Here is a 21,367-nt window from a genome sequence, read left to right on the forward strand (position 1 = left end):
ATGTAATATATTTAGCAAATACTAAATTTATACGAGTACACCATATACAATTCATATTATAACTAAAAAATCTTACTTAAAAATACTTAAAGAACATATTTGACAAGAGTGAAAGAGTTTTTAAATAAAAAAGTTCTTAATCGTTTTTAGTTATAAATTACTTTGGCGCTTTTCGGCAGCAATATGTTTCGCCATTTTTTTCAGGGGCAACAGAAATTATAGTGTCACCTCTTCGCGTTGTTCTATATATTCAACAGAAGTTTCGATAACTTTTGTAAGAGAGAATTTCACATGTTGATTTCCATTGTAACTGTCTTCATCATCTTCGTTGTATTCGTTTTCATTATTGACGATATTAACGATCATTTCATCGGTAATCTCGTGTTATCCGTCAGCTTGTTTTCTTGAGTACTTGGAAGATAAAATTCAGAATTTTTTTCGGCCATAATTTTAAAAATAAAAAATAAACTAGAACAAAAACAAATCCTTGAAATATTTTACAGCTCGGTTAAAGCGGTTAATCGGGGTACTGAAAATCAAGACTCTACTGTATATTTTTGATAAGCAGCAGTAACTGATATACATAATCAGACAAGATTGGTAATTCATCTTTCGACCTTGTAGACCTTACTAGAATTAACCTCGTAGACAAGACACATTTTAAAGTTTTTTAAAAAAAGATTTTTGGGTTAAGAACACAACTTTTGCAAGATACTTCTATATATTGGCCTGTTATCTATCAGAAATGTCTAAAAATTATTAAGTATCTTATGGAAAATAATAGTTAGGAACAGTTTGTTGTAAAAATATCATCTTTGCGAAAGGTGTTACTAATTACTATATGAAGCTCTTCTTTTAGTATTTTTAACTTTGTAGAACGTCTCAGTTTATACATTTTACCAATTACACATAACCGTTTTGTAAAAATTATTTTTAAGTTTTTTAGGCTCGTAACAAAAACGTGAAAATCTAGTTTTTTTTATTAAAACGAAATTTAATAAGTTACAACGTTTTTAATTTTAATTCGTATACAGCTCATTCTTTAATTTGGCAACAGACATAGTTAGCTACAAAAAAAAAAAATTTTTTATAGATCTAAGTATGCAAAATTGGCGGCCAGGTGGCTGAGTGGTCAGCTTGCCTCTCTGCGAAGCGAATGGTTCCGGGTTCGGATTTCACTCAGGGTATGGATGTTGTCCTCTGTTCTGTGTGATGTGTGAATGTAGTCCACCCTGTGAACGGGTATCTGTGGCGTGGATAATGTTGCTCATCTCCGACACTTTTGTCACCAGGCAACACAATTCAGTGCCTGTGTTAAAAAAAAAAGTATGTAAAAATATCACACATGGGTTTTTTCATCACCAAAACTACTTCAAAAATTTTAACAAGTTTTCTTTTTCTTGTTGCTTTTTTGCTTTCTTATTGCAAATGGACCTGGAGCAAAATGTAACTTATAGATTTTAACCTTTCCGATATCGTATTTGAGTGCTCTAGAACGATTAATTTTCCAGTAAGTGGAGTGATCCTAGACTGGCTACTTCCTAGTTCGTACTTCCTAGTACTGGCCAGTTCGGGACCACTTATTTCAAAAACATTATAGGATTTTAGAAACGTAAAACAATTTCCTTCAGAATTTTTAGCAAACATCTGTAACAGAAACTGTAGCGTTTGCAGATTATTTTTTATGTAAGATCTAAAAAACAAAAAAAATATTTTGTTGCTATGTTTGAGACGTGTATATATATATATATATATATATATATATATATATATATATATATATATATATATATATATATATATATATATATATATATATACAGTGGAACCTGTCTAAATTGACCACCCTCGGGACCAAGTCAAAGGGTCACTATATAGAGGTGGTCACTTTACGAAGACTCTTTAAATAGGACTCTTGAAATAAAACTTGTAGAAAATGGTTACCTTACTCAGGCGTTCACTTTACCCAGGTGGTCACTTTTTCAATTTTTGACATTTTTTTTAAATTTCTCAAGTAATACTTAAATGACTGTTTTGCTACTTTAGAGTTGTTTAGTTCATGCGATTTTTCATACTTTGCAATAAAATTTAGGGTTTTCAGAAGTTCGAGAGATCTACAATAAATTACGAAAGAAAACAAGCATTTTTGAACACCCTATGACAGAAAACCAAGTAATAAGCTTGTAACTTGTATCGATTACTATAGTTGTTATTTTAATAACAACATTAAGTAAATAATTATGGATCTATGCACATTTTTATGAATCATTTGTTTTTTCGCCTTATGTTTTTTTTATTATAACTTCATAGATATTCAATAAATTTAAACAAAGTTTTCGGAACAATTTAATATTAATTACAAAATTGTCGATTTAATTTTTTTTTTTTAAATTCTCTAAAAACTGAGCAAATTATGAGCATTTAAGCTAGTTCGTTTATACTGCGAATGCACTGAAAAATGAAAAGGTTCTTTTCAGTTTTGATTTGCTTTTGGTTTCTTCTGGTTTTTCTTGGGGTAGTCGGGTGTTATGGTTGTTTGCCGTATTTTACAGCCAACAGCAGAAACTGCTTTTACACTGACTACATGGTAATTTTCTCCTACTGATTACGCTATCGTGTGTGTCAGAGCCACCAACTCGGTTTCTGTTTTAGTTTTCCGATTACTGCACCTAAGTATTACCCTTACCTCTATTGGACACACGCATAGGATAATGGTTATAGATCTCGCAGTTCTGTTTCGTTTTAAAATGAAGTTAATTGTCATATTAATGTCATCACTAGTTGTGAAGTTGAATTCATGGAATAAAATTTGTTTCTCCAAAGGGAAAAACAAAAACAAGCAAAATCATAATAAAACTAGAAATCAAAATTAGTATTTAGAATTACTGTTCAAATTGGTTTAGAAATGGAATAACTATTACAAAAATTAGAAAAAAATAGTTCAAAATTCCATACTATTTTCTCTCTTTCTGTATCATTGCATAGGACTGGCATTGCGCAGTCATATCTCGTCTGCCCCGGATCACATTCTGGAATGCTCACATTACATACCGTTTTCACCGTATTTTTTATGAATTCCCAAGACTGAAAATGAACAAGCAAAAATACTAATATGAACAAGTAACAAAACGCTATATGAACAGGCAACAAAATAAACTTAATCAATACACTCAAGAAGCTCAGTTCACCGTTGTACCACAATGTCTCTACCTTGACACACAATATATCCAACAAATTTATTGCAACCAAAAAGGGGAAAAAAGAATCACCACTCCACTTACATTAAATTTAAAACGAGCTTTCCTTTTCCTGTGACAATGAACTTTTTTTTTCATTATTCCTTTCAAAACTAAAATGCACAAAATTCGCTTTATATTTGTGGCACTTGTTTTCAATATAAATGTAAATAACAACAATTTCAAGCTCTTGTCCTGCTTTACTTCCGCTTAGAAAGTATACAGCTGCTTACCATAGCCTATTCTGACAGGTGATAATTTCAATCAGATAATTTTATTTCTAATAAAAGAAATAAATTACATAATTTCTGATCTCAAATCTGTGCTATATTTCATGAGATATTAATGATATTAAGTAATTCTGGTGAGTTTGAAGTGAAAGCGTGTTTTAGTCATTTATAGTGTTAGAAAATAGGTGAAACGGTTGCCAGATTTAGAAAGAACTCGCTTTTTTGCGGACCTGATTTAGCCTACTTTTACTTGTATATTACTGTTTGTTCCTGTTGTGGTGCAAGTCGTGAACCATCATGCGTTAGTGTTAGCATATTGTTCGAGCTACTAGATTAAGTTCATTATACACATTATCATTTAGGTTTAAATTTCGAAGGTGGTATATTGTTGACTGATGAGAAGTCTTTTCAAACGATTCTTTATTTAAACACAAATAAATAATCAGGTAACAAATACACGTGTACAAGAAATACTACTAAAGAGAGTCTCAAAACACATTCATCACGTTGTAAGAAAAATGGTTTTAAAAATACACCGGAAACAGTAACTCGGAAATATAGGCATCAAAAAGCTTTTATCTTTTTTCGTGGATTGTAACAACAATATTCATTTTTGACAACTTTTCATCAAAAAAGCCAATGCACCAAATAAGCAATTGTAGGCCAATGGGGTGGTAGAGGATATGGCTCCACAATTTCGAGACCAATGGCATGATTGTGGCAATGGGGTGCAACACTGCGCATAGGCAGCCTTTAAATCCCAGACAAAATTGTACCCATCGATCTGAAGCTGGCTGGACTTCAAGCCACAGCTGGGTATGTAACCACAACTCTTCACAATTACAGCCCAGTGCCTTAACCTCTGAACTATCGCAGCTAAATATAAATGTGTAAATAACATAAATAAAATTTTCATTTTACTTGCTCATGTAGACTTTTGAAAAAAATGTAGTATTTCTTACTATATATAAAAATCTAATGATGGTGTCGCAGTTTTCCATTGTTGTCGGTGCATTTTTATTGGCCAGAAAATCACATGGTAGGATCCAGTTTTCCCTCATTCATTTCCATATTGTTTTGGTTGTCATCAGCACAAAATTAACAATAGTCGTAAAGGTATTCGCGATCGCAACGCTCGAGTACGCCGTCTAGCGGGAGCCTGTAAATATCAGACATTAATTTATCACGTTTTCATTTAGTTCCATCGAAATCATTGACTGAATCAGACGCCATTTTTTAGCAGCAAATAAGAAACAAAATTTCCCTAAGGAAAAGGCCGAAGAACTTGAAAAAAATCTCCAGAATATTAGTAAATCTTTCAGGAACAGAACACGCCAAGCATTTGAAGAAAAATTCCTCAATAATTTTTAATTTCTATTATCAACAAACTTGCAACTGATGACTTCCGATTTCGGATACTGTTACAGATGTTTGTATTAAGGTAAAATGCATTTCTTCTATCTTCAATTCATTACGAATTAAAGTGAAGTCAACATTGCTTTCGTCATTCCAGTGAATAAATATGAATTCAGAACATACAGAATTGTAATAGTTATAGCATATTCTTCTTCGTTATAGAATAGTATATATTTCTGTATCCATATAATTCGGAAAACAACAATAAAAAATTATCCAAGTTACTTGAAATAGTGCCATTTGTGCTGATTCTTAATTAAGTTTAATCGTTTTCTTGGTAAGTATTTTTTAGTTTTGAAAGAATAAGTTCAACTAGAATTCAGCTATTCTGTTTTTAGCTACATATTCAAATTAATATCAATTATAAAATTTTGCTGGGTCGTATGTTATCTAAAAGTAATGAAGGGATAAACTATGTATCTATTATTTGAGAATAAAGTTTTCAAACAAGGAACTTATCATTTTGGAATTCTCTGGGAATTATAAATCAGGTAAATGCAATGATTTTTACAATAAAAAATTTGCTTGTAAATATTTTTTTTTCATTTGATGATGGTTCTCTACAGAATGGTTTTTTACGACTGATTAAGAACTATAAGAATAATAAAAAAAGAAACAATATGAAAGTTTGTATTTCAATGTAAAGAATTCTTAAAATCGTTTTTTTATCCTAAGAATTCTTTATTTTCCTTTTTTTAGTTTATAATTTTTTGATAAAAATTGTTCTCAAAATACTTTTTTTGAAAAATTAAATGGTATAACATTATGTGTTTATACTTCTTGTATATTCCAATGTTTGAAGTAATATGATTCAGAAAAGTATGGAATAATAATTCGGTACTTACGTATTAACGCCACCGCCACTACAGATTTGGCTGTTTTTAAGTGCCGCTAATCTACACTTAAAATTTTTGCGACAATTCATTAAATAAAACACTTTATTTAAAATCAAAATAGTCAATCGGATTTCGGTGGAAAATCAGCCGATATAGAGTTTAGCATAGATTCAAAACAATCATATCGCCATATGAACTCTGATAAATAAGATTCCAAAAGAAATAACATTTCCAAAACGTACGTTTACCAAGATAAAGTTTCATGTTGTGGGAATTGGTACATTTTCGTTTTTTCGGTAAAATATTTTCCTCCTGAAAAAATAAAATTGCATTTTGTTTTGTTTTTGGCAAATCCCAAAGACGAATTTTTGTAGCACTAAAAATGGCGACAAAAAAGAATTGTTTTTTTGTTTTTGTTTCGTCAGCTTTCTTTATTTTACGTTTCTTAGTTTCTAAATAATGATTTTTATTGAAACTTGAAATTTTTTGATAAAAATTGTTGTCAAAAAACTTTGTTTACAAAATTAAATTTCATACAATTATGAGGCTTATGTATACTTTTTGTTCATTTTAATTTTTGAAGTAATATGATTCTTAAAACTATTGAATGTAAAGTTTAAATGGGCCTTTCATGTTATATCATTAAATTTAGTAAAACTATTTCTCGGACATTAGGTTTTAACTCTTATAAGAATATACATATTTTTTTCTGTCAATGTGCAAATATTTTTCCGATGTGTTTTGGATATTCCTTCTCTAATAAAAAGAGATACCATTTTGTTTTCGTTTGCATAAGAAAGAATATCAAGCATTTTTCCTTTTTAAATTTAATTAGCCACAATAAAGAAGGAACGTTGCAATGCTACGTGCTACATTAACGACGTCTCTAGAGTAATTGAATGACTGTTCATATAGAAATCGCAGGTATTAGTCTCATACAACAACGCCCCCTATAGTTCGTTGCGATCGCGAATTGCTTTTCTTTGAATATTTTTGTATCCCTAATTTAAACTTATTTTCCAGTACTGCTACTATTAGCGAGAGTATTAAATTATGGTTGTGAACTCATCAAATTTGTTTGAACAATACAATGCTATAAGAATATAAATGTTATTTTAAAAAATGATTACTTCGAAAAATCACTTCCGTTCACCAAAAGATCTAATATTTGGGTACAGTAATATTTGAGAGTAATATTTGGACGTGGGAAGTAGAGGCACCAGAGTAAGTAAACATAATTCCTTTTAGTACATATATGTTAAGTGAATAATTTTAACTTTAATAGAAAAATTGTTTTCTGCCAAGAAAAGACAATTATTGCGAAGCAATAATCGGGGTTGGTGAGCGGTAGCGAACAGGGGGCCCAGCCCCCTAGTTGATTTCATATTTCAATTAAAAAATGTGGATTGCACGTGATGGCATTTATCTTTTCAATAGATGAGTTTTTTTTAAAGCTCAGATTCCAGAAATAAGAAAAATGTTGGGCAAAATCCGGATCATTAAGTTTCTGTTTTTTTCCCTACGTTGAGTGAATATAATTGGTTTTAATATATTGGAAAAGTGGTTTTACGAGATGTTGATCTTACCGAAAATAAAGCAATTGCAAATTCAAGCAATTTAACTACTAAAAAGGCATAAAAATCGTAACTTTTCTAAACAAAATTTTTGTATACATAGGTGTACTAAATAATTAGCCTAGAGTGTGTTTCGTTTATCTCTAAATAACATGACGGTTTATGATATTTTGGATAAATGACAGCAATAGATAAGTTGAAAGTACTTACATGGTTTTATAGGACGCTTTCTTATATATTTTCTAAGTTGAGCAATTGAGTGCAAATTTTACAACTTTATGGCAAATTTTACATTTGTGTTACAAGTTTTACAATTTTGTTGAATTATTTACATACTTGATGAAAAAGTATAGAGGTCCCACAACTGTTCTTGTTTAAAGGCAAAAAGTTAAAGTCTCATAAAGTCGCCATAATGTGAAACCAGCTGCATGTTAGACAACTGCTTTTGCTCTCTATATCAGTGGGGGGGCACATCGATAGGAATCTGCTAAAATCGAGAATAGAAATTCGGTCTTTACAATTCTGAGAGTCACAGTGGCTCAGGGAATAGAGCGCTTGCCTTCCAATGAGAAGAGTCGGGTCCGAATGGTCGTGACGAGCTTTGCACCCGGTTCACACCGACCGTGGTGCAAGTGCTGACGTAAAATAATCTTAGTGGTAGATGGATCATAGGATTAAAATCCCCTTACCATCAGACTAACCGTAGACAATTCTTGTAGTGTTCCATTCCATGTAACGTGAATGCGGATTAGTTTCATCAGCAAAAAAAGTTCTCCATGAAGGATAGTTTGTCTCATTGCTTGATCAAGGAGTTCTTTTGTGTTATGGATTAGTCTCAAAATTACAAGGCTAGGAAATTGAACATTGATAGTTGTAAATTCAAAATTGGGTCAGCTGTTCAACGCCGGTCGTTAAATAAAACTTAATGGCACTTCTGAGTATTATAATTGATGAAGGTAATATACTATTTTCATAAGTTTAGAAATGCTTCTCACAGTTTTCAATGCAAAAACTAAGTTTTTAAGTAATGAATTTCAAAATTCCTCAATCTTTATTGTTGTTTAACCTTTTTATTCATTATTTTATTTTTTGAATTGCATAAAATAGGCTGATAGTTCGGAAATCATTATATTTCTACAATTCATGAAGATTACTCGTAATCAAGAACTTTACAAATTATTAATCACAAATTTTATCACAATTAAAAAGGATTTTCATAAATCAAAAATTTAATCATAAAAGAAAAATTTTGAAAAGTTAAATAATTAAATTACAGTTTACTTTATCATCGTAGACATCCCAGCATTCTTTTTCTTCTTCGGGGAGCTCTACAATAGATAAGAGTAATTAAGATAAGAGTAATTTTGAATAGTTTGCAAATATTTATGGTAACATAATATCACATATCATATCTAACATGTCATGGTATGATGTATGTCGTAGGTTAATTGAAGCCGGGATAGCCTGGTTAGTAAGACGTCGGACTCGAGTTTGTGAGAACGGGATTTCGAATCCCGAAGAAACCCCGTGTATTAAATGGTGACTGGTGCACGTTGTTGGGGCCAATAGGTTCTCCAAGTTTCAATAACAAATCGATATCTCAGGGGTTACTGAGTTAGAAATAGATTGTTCTGTGCTTCAGGTCAAACTTACGATCTGTGGATGAATGAATGAATGGGTTCGTCCTGTAAAACGGACAGTGATGTGCGTGTGGCTGAAATCGTATTCTTGGCAATAGATAGCGTCACTGAAAAACAAGAAATGCTTTGTTTCCCAAGCAATCATGCTGATATTAGCAATAAAAACAACATCAGGTCAATTGAATAAATCGACCCTTTTCAAATAGAATCATTATTTTGCAATATGCCAGGCTAATTGGAAAGGTCCACAAATTTTTTAATCACTTTTTAAGGTTAGTTTAGGTTAATATTAGTTATTTCTTAGACTTTTATAAGAAATCTTTATCTTTCATAGCTCAATTAAACTGATTTATTTCAGACAACTTGCTGTAAGCTCAGATTAGTGAAGGCGCTTTATAAGTATTCCCAGTAACAGTTTATAATAATAAATCAAATCAAATTCAATATGATAGAGTAATTCTTCACACAATTCGCAATTATCCTGAAATCTTAATTTTTAAAAGTATGGAGATAAGTTCGGAAATTTTACTACTGACCAGTGACCAGTCATAGCATTCTTAACAGGGGACACTTTTTTCAATTTTCTTTTGTGAGATATTTATAAGTGTGTAAACTTGGTACTCGATTAACTCCAGAACCATTTGTGCTCGGATTCTGAAATTTAGACATCGACTGCATTGAGGAATTTTAACCTCATCCTAAATTTCGTTAAAAAATGTTTAATTAGTCTGTTTGAGAAAGCTAATTGAAGAATGAATTTTTCATTTGAGCTTAGCAAAAACTATTGTTCTAAATTGAACTGTGGACGAGTCTGTTTTGGAGTTAATTGCACGTTCTTTAATGTTTAATTTTAATGCTAATTAAAAATACTAGTTTTCTTTAGTAATTCACTATGTCGGCTTCTCAAACCTCTGAAAGCTTTATATCTTTTTGCATAGTATGAAAAATAGCATAAACTAAGCAAACTCTAAAGTTATAAAACAGTACTTTAAATATTTCTTGCGAAATTTTAAAAAATGTCAAAAGTGAAAGTGTCTCATCCATTATTTTAGGGTAATATAAGTGCAAATACAAATTTGTACTTTATGTACTTAAATCTTATACCTTCTAAACTATTACTCAGATTGATTCGAGATTGTCAGTCATTTGAGCATAAGCGATAAATCAGAAAATATACTTTAGTTGCCTTTTCAGGAAAAAAATTCATTTCTCCCTCTGTATATATATATATATATATATATATATATATATATATATATATATATATATATATATATATATATATATATATATATATATATATATATATATATATATATATATATATATATATATATATATATATATATATATATATATATATATATATATATATATATATATATATATATGTATATATACTATATATATATATATATATGTATATATACTATATATATATATAAATATGTATATATACTATATATATATATAAATATGTATATATACTATATATATATATATATATGTATATATACTATATATATATATATATGTATATATACTATATATATATATATATGTATATATACTATATGGGTCATTCTCACAAAAACAGTCATTTTCATGTCCCCAGTATATTTTATGTTTGTTTTACAGCTTACGAAAAAAAAATTCAGGGAAAGTGTCCTTCAGAATGCAAGCTAACAAAAGAATAAAAATAAAATTATCAATTTTTATTTTTTATTTATTTTAAGTATAAAATATACCAATATGTCATTCCTACACTTGTCCCCACTGCTGATTTAAAAAAAGAAAAAAATTGTTTCAGAAATAATTTTTTTTTTTTACAAATTCTTGTTTTTTTATTTCAGAATACTGAAATATAGAATTCAGAAAATCAATTTTAAATTTAATTTCTGATAAAAATATTAACACAGCACTATTTTAAACTTTGTCCCCAGTGTTTCGCGTCATTCCCTCACAACAATGTTCTTATCACCTGCAATCTTCTTAGAATAAAAATATTTTATTAAAAACTTCAGAAGTTAACAACTGGCATCATAGAACAAAATTGCAGTATGTTTCCATCTTCAACTTAAAGAAGCTTTGCTGTGGAATAAATTTGAATGAATCAAACCAGGTAAAATTTTTTACATTTGTCATTCCCTCATGTCATTTTTTAGAGTAAAATAAAATACAACTTCATCGAGAAAGTGGATAATTATATGTTGCTTTCTTGTATGAATATAATTGTATGTGATTGACTTCAGAAATTAATTAGGCCTAACTGTTATTTTTAAATTTTATTGAATTCGTCATTCCCTCACTAGTGTTTAAAGTGAGGGAATGACGCTGAAGTGAGGGAATGATTCAAGAAGAGTATATTATCAAATTTTTTTTTTGTTCAATCGTGCCAGCCAATTTTATTTCCCAAACCTGTAAAAACTATTAAATATATAAAACTAAATTATAATAAATATTAGATATACTTAGTATGTTATCATTTTCAAACTTTAGGTTGATGTAACTTAGATAAAAATGTGTATTAAAATAAAATATCATTCCCTCACTATTAGTGTCATTCCCTCACTTTTTAAATAGTGAAAATTATTTATTTACTTATTAATTAATTTGAAAAATTAATTGAAAAATTTATAAATTAATTTATTAAATTAATTAATTTATTTATTAAATTAATTTATTAATTATTAATTATTCTAAATTAATTAATTATAAATTAATTAATTTAAATATTAAGAATAATTTATAGGATACATACTTTCTTTATAATGCCATTACATATTTCTATTAATATAAAAAGTTTCAGAGCTTTTTATTCACTTTAGTTTTTTGGGATTTTATGAACTGAAAAATGACAGTTTTCGTGAGAATGACCCATATATATATATATATATATATATATATATATGTATATATATGTATACATACTATATATATATATATATATATATATATATATATATATGTATATATATGTATACATACTATATATATATATATATATATATATATATATATATATATGTATATATATGTATACATACTATATATATATATATATATATATATATATATGTATATATATGTATACATACTATATATATATATATATATATATATATATATTTATATATATATATATATATATATATATATATATATATATATATATATATATATATATATATATATATATATATATTTCTATATATATATATATATATATATATATATATATATATATATATATATATATATATATATATATAGATAGATAGATAGATAGATAGATAGATAGATAGATAGATAGATAGATAGATAGATAGATAGATAGATAGATAGATAGATAGATAGATATAGATAGATATAGATAGATATAGATAGATAGATATAGATAGATAGATAGATAGATAGATAGATAGATAGATAGATAGATAGATAGATAGATAGATAGATATAGATAGATAGATAGGTCATTCTCACGAAAACTGTTCATAAAATCCCAAAAAAGTAAAGTGAATAAACAGCTCTGAAACTTTTTATATTAATAGAAATATGCAATGGCATTATAAAGAAAGTATATATCCTATAAATTATACTTAATATTCAAATTAATTTCACTATTTAAAAAGTGAGGGAGTGACATTTTATTTTAATACATGTTTTTCTCTAAGTTACAGCTACCTCAAGTTTGAAAATGATAACATACTAAGTATATCTAATATTTATTATAATTTAGTTTTATATATTTAATAGTTTTTACAGGTTTGGGAAATAAAATTGGCTGGCACGATAGAACAAAAAGAAATTTAATAATATACTCATCTTGAATCATTCCCTCACTTCAGCATCATTCCCTCACTTTATACACTAGTGAGGGAATGACAAATTTAATAAAATTTAAAAATAACAGTTAGGCCTAATTAATTTCGGAAATCAATCACATACAATTATATTCATACAAGAAAGCAACATATAATTATCTACTTTCTCGATGAAGTTGTATTTTATTTTATTCTAAAAAACGACATGAGGGAATGACAAATGTAAAAATTTTACCTGGTTTGATTCATTCAAATTTATTCCACAGCAAAGCTTCTTTAAGTTGAAGATTGAAGCATACTGCAATTTTGTTCCATAATGCCAGATGTTAACTGCTAAAGTTTTTATTAAAATATTTTCATTCGAAGAAGATTGCAAGTGATAAGAAAATTCTTGTGAGGGAATGACGCGAAACACTGGGTACAAAGTTTAAAATAGTGCTGTGTTAATATTTTTATCAGAAATTAAATTTAAAATTGATTTTCTGAATTCTATATATCAATATTCTGAAATAAAAAACACGAATTCGTAATTTTTTTTTTTAATTTCAGAAGCAATTTTTTCTTTTTTTATATCAACAGTGGGGGCAAGTGAGGGATTGACATATTGGTATATTTTAATTACCTAAAATAAATAAAAAATAAAAATTGCTAATTTTATTTTTATTCTTTCGTTAGCCTGCATTCTGAATGACACTTTCTCTGAAAATTTTTTTTTCATAAGTTGTAAAACAAACAGTACAAAACAAAATGTACTGGGGACATGAAAATGACTGTTTTTGTGAGAATGACCCATATATATATATATATATATATATATATATATATATATATATATATATATATATATATATATATATATATATATATATATATATATATATATATATATATATATATATATATATATATATATATATATATATATATATATATATATATATATATATGTATATTAAATAAAGTTAGTCTAATAGAGAGCAGTGGTGGCTTAGGTGATAGATTGTTCCCCATCCAATGAAGCGGACCGTGTTCGAATCCCAGCGATGGCTAGGCCATACGAATTCGGCACCCTGCTCGCACTCACCCCATTCTCAGTGGTAAGCATGATTTAGAGTCTCATTGCCGTCACGCTAATCATGTTTTCCTCTCCATGCGAAGTAAATGCGTTTTAGCTCCCTCAGAAAGTCCGGTGACGGATATAAAGTAAAAATTAAAATTTGTCTATTATACATGCAAATCCTGACTACAACAAAAATATTGGAAGTAAATACACACCACAGTCACAATATTGGTGAAAAGCACATTTTACCGTGGTGGTTACAGCTACAAGAACTAAATGTTCACGTGCACTCTTAAATAAATCAAATGCTGTACAATATACAACTGTTGAAACGAGAATGCAAATTAATCTGTATGTGAGTAACATTTCCATATTGAATTCCAGTTCTAAGCGGGCACTTATGCGAGAAATACGAGGAAGGTTTTAGCTTAAATATTTTTTTATTTCTCCCCCCCCTCCCCCCCCCCTTTGAATTCGTGAAATGCGATACAACTGAATAAACACGTGTTTCCTATCAATTTTAAAAATAAAAAACGTTTTTCATTGTTTAAATCTACTTTACCGATTTGAAGTTCTGTTTGTTTCTCATTGTAAAAAGTTTTCTTTAAAATAAAATTTTAAAAAAAAAACTTTTATGCGAAGACTCTCTTCAACTACTTAAAAAAACGACAGTTTGATACTGGAGAACAACTATATATTTTTTTTCTATTTATAGGATTTTTTTTAAGGAATCTTGGATATTTTTGACATCGTTTACTTCACATCTGCAATCAGTTTCTCTCTCCAATCTTCAGTTTTTTAAAATGGTATTTTTGGTCTATTTTTTTGTCGAAAGGTACAATACAAAATTAACATTAAGGAGGGTTCAAACTTTGAATAACTCTCTTGATTATACTATGGGAACCATATTTCCAAGATTACGACTACCCCGATATTTTGCGATTTAGAAATCTGAATCCCTTGGAAAAAAAGGTATGTTTATTCGGAAAAAATACGTTTTTGTGTCTAATTTCGTAACTTAAAGTATCGTCTGCATTATTTTATTAGCATATTTGAGGTCATTCTTCCTAACCATTAAGAATGAGTCTTAGAACGTGAAGATACGATCTTTAGATCAGAAGTTATTCTAGGTGGCCCGTTTTTTAGAGCACTCTACAATTTTGTCACATTCATTGCTGTTAAAAATACTGTATAGCGTACTTAGAGGTTTTGTAAAGTCGAATGGCAATCAAAATTCTGGCAAGCCATAGTGATTTTGAAACACTTCAAAAGCTGCTGGCTTGGTAATGGATAGCAGGTATGATAAATCATTCCCCGAGATTAAGAAGCTAATATACTTTTGACTTTGTGCCATTTGCATAATCAACAGAAATAAAGATTTGGTTTTCCAGTACCTCTCAATGCAGACATTTTATCGAAATTATGAAAATTCAATAGAAGTACATCCGTCACTCATACCACGAATTGCTTCACAGCAAATTGGAAAATCTTTCTAGAATCTCGCTTCCTTGCAAGTAAGTAGCTTTTAGAGTGGGAATAGGTGTTGTTTGTTGGTTAGCAAAAGTCTCTTTTTCATCTTTAAGGCATCTTGCTATCACCAATTTTACGTCATGAAAGTTAGTTTCTGAACGGGTACAGCAACGCGAATCAAGGGGGTACTTCCTGCTTCCTGCGAGTGACATAAACTTGAAGAGGTTGACTGACTTACGCCTAAAACAAATAACAATTTTAATTATATTAACCAAGAAAGAAAGAGTGTGTGTAATTTCCTGACTAAAGCTTTCCTGTCAATATTGTGTGAATTTTTGAATATTGGATATGCTCACCAGGATGGGTCTTTTTACATTTCTCACACAGTCTCAAAATTTATGTTTTCGAAATTTGCTTATTTTTGTCCAATCGAATTTATGCGTTAGCTGTAGAACTTGCTTAATTACAACTTAATTGCTACAACTTAATACTGGCTATCATAAATGCTTTTCTGCACAGTTTAAAAATGAGCCTTTTTGCTGCTCCAAGCAAATTCAAATATGTGAATTTCCTTTTAAGTTTCTTTCCTGAATCGATACAATATTTCCAGAATAAAATTTCTGAACTTTTTTTTAAATAGCAGCATTGCATTTTTCTATAACAAAATTTATAAATGTGCCCTTTTGCTGCATTGTTCCAAGCGAATTCAAATATGAAAATTTCAAATACGGAAGTTTCCGTCTCCAATGAAACAATGTTTCTAGATGAAAGTTTCTGGACTTTCTTCTAAATGTTAAAGCAGTCAACAGAAAAATCTTATTCCCTGCGCTGTATTGCCCTATTTAATTTCAGTAAGTATATTGCATTTTAATTTTATTTTCACAATGTAATAATATAAAACGGAAAAATATCCCATTTTTTAGATGATGTTTGCTCTGTTTCATGATGCAGTTGTCATTTTTCAATAAGCATGCAAAATTTCCCTCTTTTCTGTATTTTAGTAACAATGCAAAAGAATTTTATCTCAAAAACATCACTTAAAAAAATATTATATTAGTCTATAGCGAGATCATCGTGTGCGAGAGTTTTTTACAAATAAGGATAACGATTGTAAAACATTCAAAGAACATTTGTTCATTTCAAACAGAAGCATTTTTTTGTCAAGGAAAACTCAGTTATTCTCTTGTAGTATTTGGTTGTTCGTAATCACGAACAAGTACCGTTTTATTCTACCAGAGCAAAATTTATGCTAAAAAAATTAAACCGAGTTATTACAGTATCATGCAATAGTCCGAACATTTAAGTTATGAAAACATATAAGTCTATCCAACCAGTAAATTGAAAAATTAAAAAAGTGTTCAATATTCATAACTTTACTTTTGATTATAAAGGGAACTATTATGGCATATATTTAGAACACCCTCAAAAACTTTCATAGTTTAAAACTTACAAACAAAAATGTTTAATGTTTGAAAAAACAAAAAATAATTTTTAATACAGTGAATTTCAAGAGATACATATATTTAACTTTGTTTTTAAGTTATATTGTTTATCAAATTTTCTCAACACGTTAATTTATTTCTGAACTATAGACTTCGAAAGCAAAAACAATCTTTCTAAATATTTGATTTTTTTTTCTAAAACCTGGTACTTTTATTTGGTATTTGTGGTCATTTTTATATCTGACATGGAGTTTTGATTTTCGGTTTGGTTTCTTGATATATCCAATTATTTCAGCTGTTACAAGGAATTACTTAACATATTTATATATTTTACAATCTAATATATATAATTTCCGCCGGTGGCAACGTTTGCTTTGTTTTGTTTACGTTACTATTTCTCTTACACGGCGAATCGACCAATGATTGCCGCTAAAAATGTCACCTGCCAAATCTAGCTGAGGTTGCTCAACATATAGCGCTTTTATAAACGGAAACGGAAATAACCAGAGAGCATCAGCTGCGGCAATCTCATACTATTAAGCTAGGTAGAAGTGAGTAGTCTTTGTCAATAGATCTCTTTTTTACTATTTTGTCGAAAGCGCTTTTTTTCTCGAATTTATATATTACGAATTTATTTGACGATTTTTGATTTACATTACGAATTATACTATAGCACATTTCTAATAGGTTTAACGAATTGCATGTCATTTATTTGAATTCAAATTTATTTTAATGACTTAGTATTTACTAAAAAGATGTAATTTGTTTTTTTTTAAAAAAGTTTTTATATGGATTTGAGTGATTGTTTTGAATTCTTAGAATTTCGCGCATTTGCAATGTATCTAAGTAGTAGCGAGCGAAGCGAGCTTGGTTTGCGAAGCAAACCATATTAGATTTCGTAGCAATTTTCGGGGGTTGGCGAGCGTTAGCGAGCAGGTGGCGCAGCCCACTAGTTATATAAATTTAAATTAAAAATTTTATATTTTATCATTAAATTTTCTAATGAAATTTAAGATCGTTTGAAATTCAGATCTCCTCGAAGTGTATTTTAATATTGTTAATTTTTTTTTCGTTTTACTTACTCGATAATTTTCATAATCTAAAATTGTTATTTTTTATGCATTACTTTTGCTTAAATATGCATATATATATTTATGTGTGTGTGTGGGTGGGTGGTATGTATATATACCCTATACACCGAAGAGCCATTACATTATGACCACCCCCATCTGTAACAATGGGCTCTCGCCCAGGTTCTTATGGTTTCTCGCCCAGGAACAATGTTTTTATGGGCACATTAGGACCCATAATCCTCATAGAACAATCCCTGACGTCTGCAAGCTATTTGAACATAGTTTCAGACCAGGTTCACCCATTCATGGCAACAGTTTTTCCTGCCGGGGATGGTGTTTACCAACAGGATAATGCACCATGTCATAAGGGTCGAATCGTCATAGATTGGTTCGAGGAACATTCCAGTGACTTTCAAGTCATGTCTGGGCCCCCAAATTTACCTGACCTTAATCTAATCGAGCATTTGTGGTTCTACTTGGAAAACAAAATTCGTGCTGCCACGCTACCCCCTCGCAATGTGAGGGAATTGCAGGACCAGTTGGTGAGCGCTTGGTACCACATACCTTAAACTACCTATCAGCACCTTGTGGAATCAATGTCACGTCGGGTGCTAGCAGTTTTGAGGGCTAAAGGTGGTCCTACATGTTATTAGCAGGGTGGTCATAATGTAATGGCTCTTCGGTGCATATATATACATATAAATATGTATATATATATATACACTGGTTATCATAAATTAAGGAAAAATCACAAAAATAGCGATAACTCTTTCAAAAGTAAGCCAAACCGTGCAAAATTTGCATATGTTGTCCACTAAGAGTAGCTGAGTAAAATTGCAATATGCAAATTAGTGGCGCTGCACTCGGCTTACGTCATCTGCCTGGAGCATAAAAGTCCAAGTTTGAGAGAAAGCACACAAATTTTACTGTGATTGCGACATTGAAAATCTGAGATAGCCAATTCGTAATAATGACCTCTAGGCATCATTTGCCTGAAGAACTACGATGGAGAGCCATCGGGAGACTAGAGGCAGGGCAGAGTCAATCAGAAGTGGCCAGATGGCTAAATGTGAGTCCATCTGTGGTTCATAGACTTTGGAGGCAATTTCAAACCACAGATTCGGCATCTAGGAGGTTCAGTCAAGGACGGCCAACTGTTACGACCAGTGCCGATGACCGATATTTGACATTAAGTGCACGCAGGAATAGAACCGCTACTCCGACACATCTTAGATCCTCTCTTGCTGCAGCCACCGGAAGGTTGGTGTCAACGTCAACTGTGCGCAGAAGGCTCCACGAAGGTGGTCTGTATGCGAGACGACCAGCCATTTGCGTGCCGCTCACATCACGCCATAGGAGAGACCGTTTGCAGTGGGCCCGACAACATGTCCACTGGACGTCAGATCAATGGAGGCCTGTTCTCTTTACGGATGAGTCCAGGTTTAGTCTAGAAAGTGACAGTAGACGTTATTTGATATGGAGAGAACCTGGGACCCGTTATCATCCATCAAACATCCGTGAAAGAGATGCATACGGAAGAGGCAGTGTCTGTGTTTGGGGAGGCATATCCTTAGGAGGGCGCACATACCTCCATGTCTTTCCAAGGGGAACCGTGAATGCTCAGGTTTATCGAGACAACATCCTTGATGCTTATGTGCGCCCATATGCCGGGGCAATTGGTGATTGCTTCCTGTTACAGGACGATAATGCAAGACCACACAGAGCTCGCATTGTTGATGATTATCTTCAACAGGAAACAATTACTCGCATGGAGTGGCCAGCTCGATCCCCGGACTTGAATCCTATCGAGCACGTTTGGGATGCTCTAGGGAGGCGTGTATCTGCCATCAATCCGCCCCCTCAGACCCTTGCCACGCTTGCAACTGCTTTACAAGAGCAATGGCTCTCACTTCCTATTGAACTGATAGACCGCATAATTGAAAGCATCACACATCGCTGTTTGTGCTGTATTGCTTCTAGAGGCAATCATATTCCATATTAAAGGTACTTTTTCTATTGCAAACCGATACTTCCAATTTGTTTATTTTATACATGTGCTAATTTCTATACTACTATTAATGTCTGATAATTTCTTTTTATGTTGTTTAATACCTTACTATGTGTTGTATATTGTGGGTAAGTTTCATAAAATTCCATGTGTAATTTCTTGAGTTATCGCGATTTTTGTGAATTTTCCTTAATTTATGATAACCAGTGTATATATGCATGCGTGTGTGTGTGTGGGTGGGCGGTCGGTTGGGTGGTTGCGTGCTCGTTAAGCGATTTGAATAGAGTTTTTTTCGAGCACTTTGCAAATTTTTTAAGGGTATTTTGTAAAACAATAACTTCTTTCCTGCTTTATTGGGTACAAGCACTGAATCGAAAATATGAAATTTCCGTTATGAAAACCGTTCTTATAGATGAAGACATGCGCGGTTATGGAAACAGAATTTCTACAAAATATTTAAAAAATGAAAGAAGATTACATATTGTCTTGATTTTGATGACTTGTTTGTATGTTCCTGAAATATCTCGTGACAATTTTTTTTCTCCTTTAGAATAGCTTCAATTCTTGAAAACACATTGGGAATCCGAAGAGGAGATGCAGTTATTGTAATGTTACCAAAAATACCAGAGTTTTACTTCCTTAACATTTCCGCTCTCAGAGTCGGTGAGTGTGATATTAATTACTGTTTTTACAAATTTGAAAATCATTTATACTATGACTGTCTAATATTAAAATTATAGATTCAAAATTAATCCAAATAGTTTGATGAAAGAAAATATTTAATACATTTTTTCAAAAACTTGCACAAAGCTAGTTTGCTGCTCTTATCCGTAAACTAGGAAAAAGACGAAAACCCCTGAGCCATAGTGGTTGCAATTGCAAATATTTAAAATATTGCGAAGAAAACTAAGTTCTGTCTAAAAAGTAAACTTTAATGTAACTATATTTTAATTTATATTTTTCATTTTATAGATTTTTTTAAAAATATTTTTTATTTTATAACTGTCGCTGAACAGCCTACCCAACTTAGAGTTTACGTCTACCAATGTTTAACTCCGTAGCCTTGTAATTTTGAACTTAATTTAGAGAAAAGAGTACTCTTGGATCAAGTATTAGAAGATATTTTTTCCGTTGACTGTTTTTGTGATGGAACTAACCCACATTTGTACGTTCTATCCCCTGGACCACCAAGGCTCAATGTAACTGTAACTATACTCCTGTAATCCTAAAACGATATTTAGAAATCAATTAAATGCTACGGTATATTTTTAAATCCGAGGAATTTCCCCGCATTTGCGCATGCACGAGGTTTGCTTTTTTTTCTTTTCTTTCTCTTTTTTTATTTATTTATTATTCGTATGCCTGTTTAGGCAGTGGAGGTGCGATTGTTCCTGCTTTTCAGTGGCGCCATCTATGGCCAGGAATTCGACTTCTGCCACGCCATTCACGCAACCACAAACCGTTTATAGGGCGGGTCACATTCACACACAAAGGAGAAAGGACATAGAACACACACAGAGAAAAAGAAACATCCATGCCTTGCCCGGGATTCGAA

At 30.6% G+C, this 21,367-nt stretch overlaps 1 protein-coding gene across 1 annotated transcript in view; it reads left to right on the forward strand.

The window, feature by feature from the left end:
• LOC107451914 (acyl-coenzyme A synthetase ACSM3, mitochondrial) overlaps positions 1–21,367 on the forward strand; it is a 106,280-nt gene that overhangs the window by 35,512 nt on the left and 49,401 nt on the right. The window contains exon 3 of the mRNA XM_087168260.1: positions 20,363–20,475. Coding sequence (XP_087024386.1) covers positions 20,363–20,475 — 113 coding nt within the window. The remainder of the gene's footprint in view (positions 1–20,362; positions 20,476–21,367) is intronic.

The sequence above is a fragment of the Parasteatoda tepidariorum genome, chromosome 7, assembly GCF_982258835.1.
Source record: "Parasteatoda tepidariorum strain Cologne lab strain chromosome 7, Ptep-v5.0, whole genome shotgun sequence".
Classification (NCBI taxonomy): domain Eukaryota; kingdom Metazoa; phylum Arthropoda; class Arachnida; order Araneae; family Theridiidae; genus Parasteatoda; species Parasteatoda tepidariorum.